Source organism: Formica exsecta, unplaced genomic scaffold (genome assembly GCF_003651465.1).
Source record: "Formica exsecta isolate Colony F162 unplaced genomic scaffold, ASM365146v1 scaffold155, whole genome shotgun sequence".
NCBI classification, from domain to species: Eukaryota; Metazoa; Arthropoda; class Insecta; order Hymenoptera; family Formicidae; genus Formica; species Formica exsecta.
Genome location: NW_021848872.1, coordinates 785,705 through 799,183, shown reverse-complemented (window position 1 = coordinate 799,183; position 13,479 = coordinate 785,705). Strand labels below are relative to the sequence as shown.

Genomic DNA, 13,479 nt, shown 5'->3' with positions numbered 1-13,479 from the left:
TACCTTGTTCCATTCTCCTTTCCGCTTCCGTCGACGGGGTGTCGCGACGCGCCGAAATAACTCCTCCCCCGATAAATTATCGCCTAATTATGAAGGCCGTGGAACGCAGCGTTTGCACGTGACTCCGGTAACTATAAAGCGCACGTTACGGTCATTTCTCATAGTTGAAAAATCTCCGCGGTATGAGCTCCGCTTAGAATGGAGGCGGCAGTCGAGTGTGCGCGTGGGCGGTTCTTGATACGCTAAGCAAATTTGACGACGGATCCAGTTTATTGCGGGAAAAGCTTTCATTCGAATTTCCGGAATGTCCCATCAGATCGACTTGGCAAGGGCGTATAGCATAATATCGAGAATTAAATAGAGATGATAGTCGAAGGACGGAGTCCTCTTAAATAAAATCTCTCATCGCATCTCATATTATTATCCAATTTATTTTTCAGCGCGATAACGGAAAGTTATATCGTCATCCTCGCGATATCGACAAAGCGATAGTGCAAATGGCCCTCGACTAGCTCAACGACGCAGCCATTTTTACGCGGCTCGAACGAAACGCGGGGAGAGTGGATGACAAAGTGGACCGATCAAAGCGCATTAGACGCGGCGATTAATCGCCGCCGTTATTTCCCGCTCTTTCGCCACTTTACATCGCGTTGCGATCCGACGCACAACCGTATCCGCGCGTGTTAGCCTTTCATATTTTCATTAACTGTCATTATTCCGCCTACGCTTTGCAGCGGTCACCGCGAGCGCGACGTTTCCCTGCGCGCAAAACGGAAGCGGACGATGCACACAGGGCACACGGGTCGTTACAAAGGCGGATCAAATTACAACTAGCGTGGCGCGGGGATTAAAGCCAGAGAGAAAAAAAAGGAGATAGCGCGTTTGCGTTGCCATGCGAAAAGGTACATCCGCCAATTCGCCTCTCATTCGGTTTACTCTATGGGAGGATTCAGTGGTCCTTTTCTCTCTCTCTCTCTCTCTGTCTTTGTTTTTCTCTCTATCTCTTTCATTCTGCGCTAACCATTTCGTAGTTTTCATCGTACTTACATCGAGATTGCCGCTCTTCTACCATCTTCTGTTCCCGTTCTTCTTTTCCATTCGCCATTTTCCGCAAACGGTTCTCCTCTCGTATCCGTCTCTCAGTCTCTTCGGCACGAATTAACGTTCTGCCCATGAATCCGCTAATAAATCTCGCGAACCGCCATTACCACCGTCGGTTCGTTCGAAGGAAACTAAATCTTCGGATAAGGGTAAATGGCCGCGACCGGTCATCGGTTGACGAATTTATACGGCTCGAAAGGGCCAAAAAGAGTAAAAAGAGAGAAAGAGAGCAAAAAAAAAACGGTACAATTTTGGTACTGGATGGCGGAAGTGAGGCGCGGCCCAATCCGCAGTGATAATATTGATTTTTGCGATTACACAACGGCGCAGCGAGTTTGCCTACACGCGCGAATACGTCGTACGTATAAATATACATATATATATATATGTATATATCGCAAAAGGAGTATTATTTATTTTATAAACTCGCGCGTATACATATATTTACGCGCATATCGTTCGCGTAACCGAGCGCGCGTGCATTCCGCGTCGCTTGGTGCCTCGAGCGATAATCCCGCGTTTTAACGCTTTGCTTCATTAATATGTTTATAATGACGCATCATTGGTTGTTAAAGCATTCTATTGTGTTCGTTTGTTTTAAATCACTATTACGCAGTTTATCGGGAGGATTATTAATTAATTACGTCGCGTGATACCGATAACGAATTGATACCAAAAGGATATCCGTTGCTCGCGTTATCGCCAAAACAAGCGGCCGTTATTTTCAAAATAAAAGAAACGCGTTCGTTATACACGGAAATTCAATAATAGCCGAGAATATAAAATTCGTGGCGATTTCCGTCCGATTTCATCTAAACTGGATCTTCGTCGAAATGTCGGCCGTTGGTAACTTCGGCAGAAGACGACGACGTTCAATTACGAAGTACAAAGGGTCGGTCGACATCGGCCGTTATTCCCGTTTGCCCGTACATTTGTTTGTCCTCCATGAGACTGTCTGCGATGGATCACCATTGTTCTTACAGATTGGGGCTTTCGCGAGGATTAATGAGAATGGTTCGGCCGTTCACTGAAATCCGATTGGGAAGCCCACTCGGATCGATTAATACCGTGTTTTTTTCTCACGCCCGTAGCACGTGTTCGTGTGACAATCGGCGTTAAAAGAAATTAAAAAAAAATACCAGGCACAGTTACGTGAGTAATTGTAAGTACAAAAATGTGTACAGAATAATCAATGTTTAATAGATTAGGTTCATTTGCGTTGAGAATTTTAAAATTGTCGACGTGTAGGAATATAATTGCAAAAAACTCAGTTCTTTCCTTCCTTCCAATAAGTAGACCAAGTTTAAGAGGATTAGTTTCTCGTCCAACCGCGCAAACTGCTATTTATACGGGTGATACAAAAACGATTGAGAAATACTGCTGTTGGGAAATTCTTCCGAAGCGCAATTGGCGAAGGACGCTCGTTCTTTCGCCCTCGGTTTCAATGAAACTAAAGTTTCCGGCAATGGATCGGACGTGGAACACGAGGCTTTTACGTTCTCGCGCAACTCTTTTACGGTTACTTTACGCGGCGCTATGTGCCCGAATACGTCGGCGCTCACCTAGCTACCTGAGGGTATTTTTGCGCGATATCTTGTGTTTCGAGCGCCCGCAACTTTTGCACCGAGTGGAACAATGCACTTAGACGATAGGTACGCGCTCGCTTGTGAAACTCAGAGATACAATCCGCGTGACAAGGTGCGCGAGGAGTGTCTGCGGTTCGGCGAAAACCGAAATTACGGGGTTAATGGAAGTCCGGACGAGGGTTGTTCGAGCGCGTTCCCGAGCAGGGAAAGAAGTGCGCGGAGAATCGCGAAGGGTCTCGGTTTGTAGGTCGCTCCGGGAAAAAGGTGGTCCATTTCTCTCGCCGCTGAAAACAAAATGTACTAAGCCGTCCGTCGTCGCCGAGCGCGATAAATCCGTAGGCTTGAGGGAGGGTCTTTTAGTCCGTGTTCGTCTTATGTCATCCTAGATTCAGCACAATGTGCTAAAAGAAATTATACTTTTGCTCTTTTCCGAGAACTGAGATAAATTAGTCTTTTCATATAAATTAAGCTATCGTGAGCAAGTTATTAAAAGGTAGATTAATTTTATTATGCAACGCGATAGAGAATTGTAATTATTAATATATGAGAGTTGTAATATAATTATTATATGAAATTTATGACAAAATAATATTTTTCAATGAAAATTCAGGTTGAATCTCGAAAGTTGCAGTGCTGCCGTCGTTGAAGGGTAAAGACACACATCCATCGAGAACAAGACCGGCGTCGAAACCTTTCGATTTAATCTTGACCTTATTGCACATTTGCCTTTCTGGAATGGACTTTGAGCAGCGCGAGCTGCGATACATCTCATATATCATATATGCCATTTTTAAAGCTTCTGTAATATAAATGCAGTATATTTAGTGTGTTTATAATGTGATATTTTTGCTGTGGAACAGCTTGCTGGCCTATATCATCGTTAATCTTCATTAATTAGTTAGAATTAGAAGAATGTTATTCGAAAGATGTATCGATTGGGCGTAGAGCAGGATTACCTGGGGGAAAGAGAAGGTTATTGTGATACTTGAGCAACAGTTCGTCAGTCTTTGTCCCATCGAATTGCTTGCCAGTTGCCATAGCGGCAAGCATTTGAACGGTTTCGGTGGACTGTAAATTCATCGTTCTGAACCAGGAATGAGAGCCTGAGCCCGTGCAAACGCAGATACCCGATGACCGGGTCGTAATGGTCTCTTCGTCGTCGGCCTGGATTGTCAGGATGATCGGTCTCGACGCAAAAAATTCGGCCATGAATACCTAAAAGCGATGAACGGTATCAACCGGTGCACCGGCATAGAAACGCTTTAACATTTCAGAACCTCGTTTAATGCCAGCCAAGGCAGGATTCTCCGGCGGGGCTGCAGGGCATCTGCTATTTTCCTCTGAGTGGATCTCATAAGTGCGCTGCAAAGATTTCATTTGTTTAGCACGCCTTTGGAGAAACGTCGCGCAAAGGAATTAATGAGACGCGAGAGCGACGTAGCGATAGAAAGAGACTACTTGGAGACGCAATGGAATATCAAATGCGCGACGGTTGTATTGTTTTCCGTCAAGAACGTCGAATTAAATTTAATTAAATTAATCGCCGAATTAATCCTTATCGAGTAATCTTTTCCAGTTAATCGATACGCTTTATCACGCGCATCGCGTTATCTCGTAAAAATCGCTTGACCCACAAATTCAAAAGTTACGACCTCCTTATGCGTGCGAGTTACAATTATACGTGACCCTTGTAATTTACAAGTTGTAACTGCCGAAGTTAGAACACGCGTGCGCTACATTTCGCAACGCAATGAAGACGCATTACAATGTCCTCGCGAAGGCGATACCCTCACCGCTTATTTCAAACTTGGACCGCGCATCGCGTGAGAGTAGCTGGTAAATAAAAGTTTAGAGAATGAGGAGGGAGGGAGGAATACCATTCTCTCGACGGTGCTTTAATGTTTCTCCATCTAGCACGGACGGGCTTTTACGGAGAGGAAGGGGAGGACTAACGGAATTATACGGGACATTTCTCTCGTCCGGTTACGCGCGCGTGCGTCTCTCCCTTGTCAACCTTATTACTCCTCGTTTCGCTATGCAGCCGCGCTTGCAAAGCCATTCCCTGGCTATCAAGAAGCGTTCAAGCCCTTACCTTTCTGCAAACGGTACGTTACGTTAATGTCGCCTCCAAGACATTTACTTTTTTTCGAGCGTTCGCGAATAAAGGGAACGCTCGTCGTGCTTCGTAAGTCCCTTTTCGTCCTCCGGTCCTCTGTTCGCTTTGGCGTGCTAGATTTATTAATATTATTATTCCATAACGCATTCTAACTCGCTCTCGCGACTCAAACGAAGGCTGTATTTTCGAGAGAAATATTTTTCCGGGTTGAGTTTTATAAAGGAATATTGGAAAATTTCACAGGTAAAATGTGGAGTACAATCGCGTCGTGAAAAACAGACGAGATAAATAATTGCACAGTATGAATCTTTCTTTAAGAGGGTGTTATTTTCAACGATAAGTAAGATATAAGCCCTGTTGACTGGAGCGTTACGTAATCCGTTTATCTACCAAAGAAAGCAAAGCTAAATGCTAATCCGCTCACTCGATTCTTCTTTCGCCTCGTGTACGGCTTTTCTCGTGCACATGAAAAGGTTGCCGATAAAGTCCTTCTCCTGTCATAATTGTACGTATGCGACTTCTCATCAGCAGGGTGTAATCTCCCGTACGCAATTTCTCGAATATCTGCACGATGTTTGACCTGTTTTTTATTGGCAGCGTAAAACTACTGCAAGTTTCGAGGTGCGGATTGATGCCAAATATTGGTTTCACATTGTTCGTTATCAGCTTTGAGGCTAAGAGAAAAGTGCCATCTCCACCGATCGCGACTATCAAATCGGCCCAATCTACGCATCTGCTCGCGTCGCCTATTCTGTTTAATCACAGATAAAAGTTTCCAATTTAATTACTTGATAATTTTATTTATAATGATTTTTGTTAGAAATTTCAGAAATGGTGCACCAATCTCAAGAGTTATGCTGCAGGTTTTTGCTTTGAGGAGAGAGAAGGCTTTACGATAAGGACAGAGTTAATTCACAATGTAACTTCGCAAGAAATGTTACCTTTTTATGATGCGATAACCGATGTCGAGACTATGTAGGACCCGCGCAAGGTCTCTCTCGCAGGCAACCTGCCGATGATGCTCCGCGAGGATCTCGTCGAGGTTTTCGTTTTGCTTTTTCAACCGATCTAGCAGCTGATTATTCGATAGATCAGGTTGTATGGCCTTAAGAAATTCGAAAGCGGATAGTTTCGCGATCCCGAGCACGCGTTGTGGCCAACGCAACACGATTAACAAACAACTAGATAATTTCATTTTCTATGTTTCGCTGGTTCACGATATAATTTTTTAGCACGTTAATTTTTAGCACTGTTTAACGTTAATTCATATTAATTCAGGTTACGTTAATAAATAAGGTTAATTGTCATTGTTCTTAAGACGCCATTATTGGTTTGCAGTTAATAAACAAACATTAAAGCGTTTATAAGCGTTGCAAGATGTTTATATGTCTAACAAAGCAAATTGCATGTTTTCGGAAGTAATAAATCTGTCAGTTATGTCTTGCGGAAACTGCTTTATTTATTAATTTCTTGAGCGTGCAGCGGACGCGGGCATCTTTAAAGCGGTGAATCATTAGCAGCATCCTCCGCAGCTCGGATTTCCAACAGCCGCAGTATTCCGGACTGCTTCCCAATGGTTCTCGGTGAGCAGCATGTTTCCGCTACTGGTACTCGCGCGACTATATATTTTTCTGCACGATTGACCGCGGCATCCTCCGCAAGAAGGAAGACTTTTGTAGGTCATCTATATTTAACAGGATTTAAAGATACATGTGGCGTTCTATATTACTTCCGCAAGCGTTAGAGATAAATAAGCGAACAAGTCAAGAAATTTATTCTCTCTTCTGAGACGATAAAAAGCGAGAGCAAAACAATTATACCGTACAATTTAATATAAGTTATCCTAATTAAAAAGGTATTAAAATCAATGAGATACAGAAGAAAGAAGGCAAAATATAATTTCAGATATAACATTAATAAATGATTAAAGAATCAAAATATAAATAAGTGTATAAAAATTATATAAGTTATGCATATATCTTTTATGCATCATTTACTCACAAGAAAGATCTCTTCTTAATTTCATTGCAACACAATCCGCATTTAATTCAACCTTGATCAAATTAACGAGCAGTCCTTTCACCGCCATTGACCCGTCTCTCATCGCGCTTGTTTCATGAGGCTATCGAATACAGAGTTCCTCGACAGGAGACCGGTTCTTGGACGGAATTGAACGGTCCAAAGACGTTGAACACGACGTGAGACGTGTCGCACGACGATGGCGGCGGGCCGATGGCGCTGGACACGGCAGTGATTTACACAGGGACAGTTTACACAAGGGTAGTTTACACGCCGGCGGATTACACGACGGCAGATTGCACGGAGGTGGGTCAGACAGCGGTGGATACACGGCCGTGTTGCACGCCGGCGGACGATGAGCCACGATATACACGAGGCACGACAGCGGGTAAAGGAGGGGAAGGGAGGGAGGAACAGCGTGTTGTCGCCCGTGTTTAATCGACTTAGCATGATAAGACGATGGATAGAGACGTCGAGGAGCATTACGCGGGATCCTTCGCGCTCTCCTCGATCATTTTTTGCTAAAGTTTTTTATCGAGTGTACCTTTGCGAAGAATGACGCTATCAAGTTTCCTCGCTGTTACTTTGCGCGATCCAGCACGGTCGCGTTCCCACGAGTCCCCAGCTTCCACATTGTCATTATCATCGTCCACGAAGTAACTCGGTTCTCCAGCAACCCTTCTCGGCGTTGTTGTCGACATCAGCATTCTCGAATACCTTAACGCGGAAGATGGCGGTGCGCCGTTTCGTCGAGCCGTTTATCGCGCTTCCTTTGCCTCCGCAGGAAGTTCCGTGCTGTGCGAGACGTCGAAGTTGAATAGTAAATCTTCCGACGTCGCCTGTCTGATATATCCGCCAGAATGACGTTGAGTCTTGTCATTACATAAAGCTACCCGTTATACGACCGGGACGCTTATTCCAGCGGTAGACATGCGCTTAATGCTGCCTGTGTGGCTCATGATGTACTTGGTTGTCGGGAAGAGACTAGTTTAGACCCCCCCCCCCTCTTATTTTGGTCACCCGGGAAGTTCGCCAAGCAGATTGCCACGAACTTCGACGAAGTTTTCGTCTCGATGGACTCTCCGAGCACAAAGGCTGCTTAAGACGTGAGATCCTCTCGAGGTAAGCTTTCACGCATGAATCCTTCGATCGTTGATCGTATCATGCATCTGTTTGAGAATAAGAATCGTAGAAATAATCAAACAGCGTAATGTGTTTATAAACTTTTAAGAAAATTGAAAATTTTACTATACTCTCACTTTCTTTTATTGTAAGAAATTGTGAAATTAGTTTTTTTTTGGTAAGAAAATTATTTTATTAGCACGTACTGTGTGAACAAATAATGTATAATATCCGATGAGAGAAACACATAGCTTCCGTTTCTTGGTCGATTTTCGAGGTTCGTCGGCAGTGCATCCGGCAGGTGAGGAACTTCGCGAACTTTCGTGAAGCTTCTTCTAACCGCAATTGCCAACCGCGATGACCGCTTTAGAATATAACAACGTTCCCGTCACGATATAAAGTTCTCCGACTGCCCGCGAGCTCTTTTCGGGCATTGTTCGGCATTTTTTTTTGTAAAACGATTTTCCGCGCACACACGCCGATTTCTTCTCACAAACTCTTTCGAAACTGTAGCAAAGTAAATTTGCGAGCGGACGAAAAAAACCATCGAGCAATCTTCACCGCTGCATTCGACCCCCGTCGCCTTCTGCGACTGGCCATTTTTCCGTTAGACGTTCCCTTGTGACCCGCATATATTTCTCTTATATTTGGCTATTTTTCCAACTGTAGCTCCACAAGCAATTTGTCATTATTAGTAAACTATATTATAAATTAGTTGTCATAATGCATAATATAAACTCCTGTGCAAACTCGCATAATCACTCTCTGTCCGCGTTAATATATATCGTACGATACATTGTCTTGTCGTCCGACATCAATGTGTCGAGTGTTGCGCGTATATTGTAACTATATTTAGCGCGTTATTAATTTTAATTATTAATATGCATGTGCACACACACGTCCGACAGGGCGCAAAACTCTATTTGCCATATGCGAGCGGGTTAATAACTAAAATTAGTACGTAGTATATATAATTAGGATTGACGCGCGTCATACTAATACGAACTGCGATACAGATTACGTCATGCATTTATCCATTTCAATTTTTCATAGCCTCCATCATAATATCCGACCTGCCTTACATAAGTCTGATCGCAGTGAAAAATTATGTAAACGATGAAGCGGTCGAAGCTGCGGTACGTTAATTTTATATTGCCGATGCGATTGATCTCAAATTATTCAGTCAAGTTGAACGTCATATATGTCAATATTATCAGTATCAGTTATATCGCGACAAATGCCTCGATGTCCATGGATGTATAAAATATAAATTACCCCTCGTCGACCATTGATGTAATTGATTCCTTTCGCAGTGTCGATTGTTGTTCCATATTGGACAATTATTGTTGCAATGATAATAGCCCGTTCGAATGTTACCGATATTATTTAAACGCGGATAATAATATTTCATGCCAACCTTACAACGCGTATCGTATGTCGCATATAACGAGTTTTCGAATATTGGTCTATGTTTCCTGCAGCAGTTGATGTTACAATGTCTGAGAGAAGCGTTCTTATTGTCGGTCAATGCACGACAGCTGACATGGTATCCGATTGCGCGCGAATCCTGCAGAGAGGGGCGAAGAACGTTACTTAAAGTAGCTTCCCGTGTAACTGCAATCTGCGGGTTAAAGTACGAGGTGGTCCGAATATTACAGTATTTGGGTTTCCCGAGATAGATGTTACTTGGTATTAAACTTTTACAACATCTTATTGGCTGTAAAATTCTCAGTAACCTGCTTCGATCAACCGGACACATTTTCATCACTGGTCTTTCACAACAAAATTTTCTTGTTGGCTCAAACGATGTGAATGAGAAGAATGTACACGTCGAGACATCGGGATGTCGTATTTTCTTACATAGTGGCATCTTTTCTTTTTTTGTGGTAATATAGTCGTGTTTAATGAGAGTCTCTGAAATATGGCTCAAATCTAATGAATCGATGCTGCGGTATTTTGGCATTTTATACTTCAAAGATACAATCTTACTACTATCCTCTTTCGGTTCCTGTGTAGTATCTATAATTGGAGAATCAACAGTCGTGGTCTCAATTGTCGTATCAACAGGAACATCAAGAACGGCAACAACAGCAAGAACATCTTCCTCCTCCTCCTCTTCTTTTTTCTCATCTTTAGCAATTTCAATATATTTCTCTTCCTCTTCTTTTCTATCATCTTTAGCCACTTCAACATATTTCTCTTCCTCTTCTTTTCTATCATCTATAGCAACTTCAACATATTTCTCTTCCTCTTCTTTTCTATCATCTATAGCAACTTTAACATCTTTCTTTTCCTCTTTTTTTCTATCAACTTTAGCAACTTTAGCAACTTTAGCAACTTGAATATCTTTCTCTTTCTCATCTTTCTTATCATCTTTAACAACTTTAGCATCTTTAGTGCTTATAATTGCAATATGTTGGAAAAGAGCAAAAGCAACTGTATCTAGTATTGATCGCAAAAAAATCGTATCGTCTTTTCTCTTTTCTTCCTGTTTTTCTTTCTCACTTTTAACAACAATAGTTGTTAAACCAGCTATAACTGCAGCATCCTGAAAATCACGTTTATCTGAAATTAAGCTTATGCTCGATACTTGACGCGCGATTCCACCTTTACTAGGTTTTCCTATTACTTGGACTACTGCAGCTTCGCGCAATTCATCTGTTACATCTAAGTATGTCAAAGGATATTGTGATTCCTGGACAAAGTGAATCGAAGATACTGATACCCGCGAATCCACGAAGGTCTTCCGCTGTATTACGACCGTAGTCGACCGAACGGCCTCCATCGTTACAGTGCTCGGTTTCTCTTGCGCGTAGATAATCGATTTCGCTTTCTCCAATATTTCCTCTTCCATCTTATCCGCCGTCAATGTTACGCGCGAGCTTGAATCTGTTTTTTCGCGTCCAGCTGACGTCAAAGTGTCAAAGATTCTTGTAATCTCGTCGAGAATAAGGTTCGCGTGCCGCCTCTCTTCGCATGTCTTCGCGAAAGCATCGAGTCTTGTTTCCGAACTGAATTTTTTGATCACGATACCGCTTTGAGTCCCGGTACCAACGCATTGCGGGTTGCAGACACGCTCCGGAACGGCGTTATCTGCGTAGTCCGCATGTCGAAGAGATACGTCGTGAATAAAGTCCTTTACGATGCTTGAAAAATTTTCACGCCACGCTTTATCGAAATCTTCGCCGGTAGACGTGATCGTGTCGATTATTCTTTGCTTGATTCTATCAACGATCTTTGTGTCAGGTATAATCGTGTTATTTATAATCGATGATAATGAAATCTTTTCTTCAGGTTTAGAAGAAGTACTGATACTTAAATCTCTTATAATAAAGTCCACTTGTTTGTTGTTCTTCACCATTTGCTGTGTGGAATGTAATAAATCGTCCAATGTCTTGTGAAAGAGCCTTTGATTTTCTGGCTGATTGAACATTGACAAGCTTTGGCCAGTTGCATTTGGGATATTGCAATAAAGAAAACAATCTGCTTGTCTAATACGGTCTCTTTCACCGGTTTCATTTTGATCACTTGCCATATTTGCGGTGCTTAATATATTTATTCGATTTGTACAATAATATTAATGATATAAAATATAGCAGTCTCGTTAATATTGTTAATGTTAATTGTACTCAATTGAATATGTCAATAGTTAATATTGAATACGCTAAATTGCAATTTCCCTTTAAGCCGAATAAGGACATTATTTTGGATGTAAATTTGAGTTTCATAATTTTCAGGTGAGGTTATTCATAATTAACTTATTTGTTTGCGTTGCTATTAATAATTAAAATTTCGATTCAGATAGCAATTTTGATAACATGTGCGCACCTACACACATATATTGAATACATTTTTGGCGCTACACATAGCCAAAGACAGACACATGAAAAATATGAGCACACGTGGAAAAAAAACGAGGTTATACTAGAATTTGAAATATCTGAAGTTGCGAATTTTTTTGTCGATACCTGAAATTTGTTGAATTCGATTTATACCGAAAATCTGATAAACGCAGGTTTTAATATATCGCAATTGTTATTGAAAAAAATTGCTCACTTTACGACTATAGATCTATTCATTTATAGGAGAGCATCTGTTGAGAAAATCCTTTAGGCATAAATTATGGAGGGATTTCGATATCTGTTTTTCGTTCCGCAAAATGATCATTCAATTCAGACCTTTCTGGATATTCGGCGACTAATGCATCTTCTAAAGTGATTGAGTCATTTGATCGTTTTATTTCGTAACAATCTCGTTTATCGCAGACAAAACATTGCACGATCTTTGACGTGGCCGCGATCGTAGCTTGAGGGCATCTGTCCGTATAGCGAAATACATCCGTCCCCGCAAAAGTAATGTCATTCAACGATGTTTGCGTTTCTACCTCTTTTCTATCTAAAACATCGTGATCCGACTCCGATTCTAACGTTATGCTCATCAACATACTTTTCTTCGTCTCACCGAGGAATTCCGATAAAATCCTCGCAACAATCGCGTCGGCTGTTTGCAGTCGAACGTTTATGTTGATCCGCTTTTTATTGCCTTCTCGAGTGATTTGCACAGTAGACGGTTCTACTTGCGTAATCTTCATTTCGCTATCGTGAGTATTAGCACTCGATGGCTCTTTCCTTCCGATGTTCCTTCTACTCCGTTTAAATGGCGCGATGATTTTATTATCGACAATCGGCCGGCGTTTCCTCGAGAATTTCATCGCCGTCTTGCAAAATGCTGATCTCGAACCGGGACGATTCTTTTGCGATTTTACGGATGGTACAAACGGCGTCTCACACTTGGAAGTCGACGCTATCGGTTCGTCCGGGTTGTTTCGCGAAAAATGAACCGTGGGATCCGTCGAAAGTACTCGCGTCGCGTGCGCGATCTCCGCAATCTCCGACATCAAGTCTCTTTCGGTTCTCGCGCCGTCTGCACACTCGGAATTCTCGTCCGCTTCTATTTTCTCGCGAGATCTCGTTTGCTTGGACGTGTTTTTTTGTTCGTGATCTTTAGGAATGGATATACTCGATTGGAGTTCATGATGTGGCGGGTTATTACGAGAGACATCCGATACGTCTGCGCGAATCGTCTGGCAATCAGTAGTTACAGACGATTCGTAACAGACAGCCGCGTGCTGCAAATTTTGATTTTCGACGCGACGTTCGCGCGATTCTTGGAGTCTGTTGCAACATGTGCACTTTTTCGAGACGCAATTTCGATGATATCTAATGGATCTCGATTCTTTGCAAATATGCCGAACGGAGTTTTGCTTATCTTCAGTGCTCTTCATAGAATCTCGGCCGTTATCGCTACCACCTCTGTTTCGAAGTCCTAGATACGCAGAATTCTCGAGATATTTAAAGGATCCACTCAAACAAAATTGAGGATATACATTCTCATCGTGGCCGTACATCTTATTTCGTGGTAGGAATTCTACAACGTCCTGATATCTGTCACGTTCGCATTCTAGGTGAGCAATTATTATGATATTATTTCCGCATCAAAGGCGAGGAATTTGTATATCCGACATATATATATATA

The 13,479-nt window shown here is 42.3% G+C and overlaps 1 protein-coding gene across 1 annotated transcript; it reads right to left on the bottom strand.

The window, feature by feature from the left end:
• Positions 1 to 3,277: 3,277 nt before the first annotated feature.
• Positions 3,278 to 5,393, bottom strand: LOC115232992 (NAD kinase 2, mitochondrial-like; the record flags this gene model as incomplete). Its single annotated transcript, XM_029803186.1, has 4 exons — positions 5,228 to 5,393; positions 3,965 to 4,049; positions 3,644 to 3,902; positions 3,278 to 3,486 (listed from the first exon to the last, which is right to left on the bottom strand). Coding segments are annotated over exons 1-4 (654 nt in total), but the record flags the coding sequence as incomplete, so codon positions are not given.
• Positions 5,394 to 13,479: the final 8,086 nt, after the last annotated feature.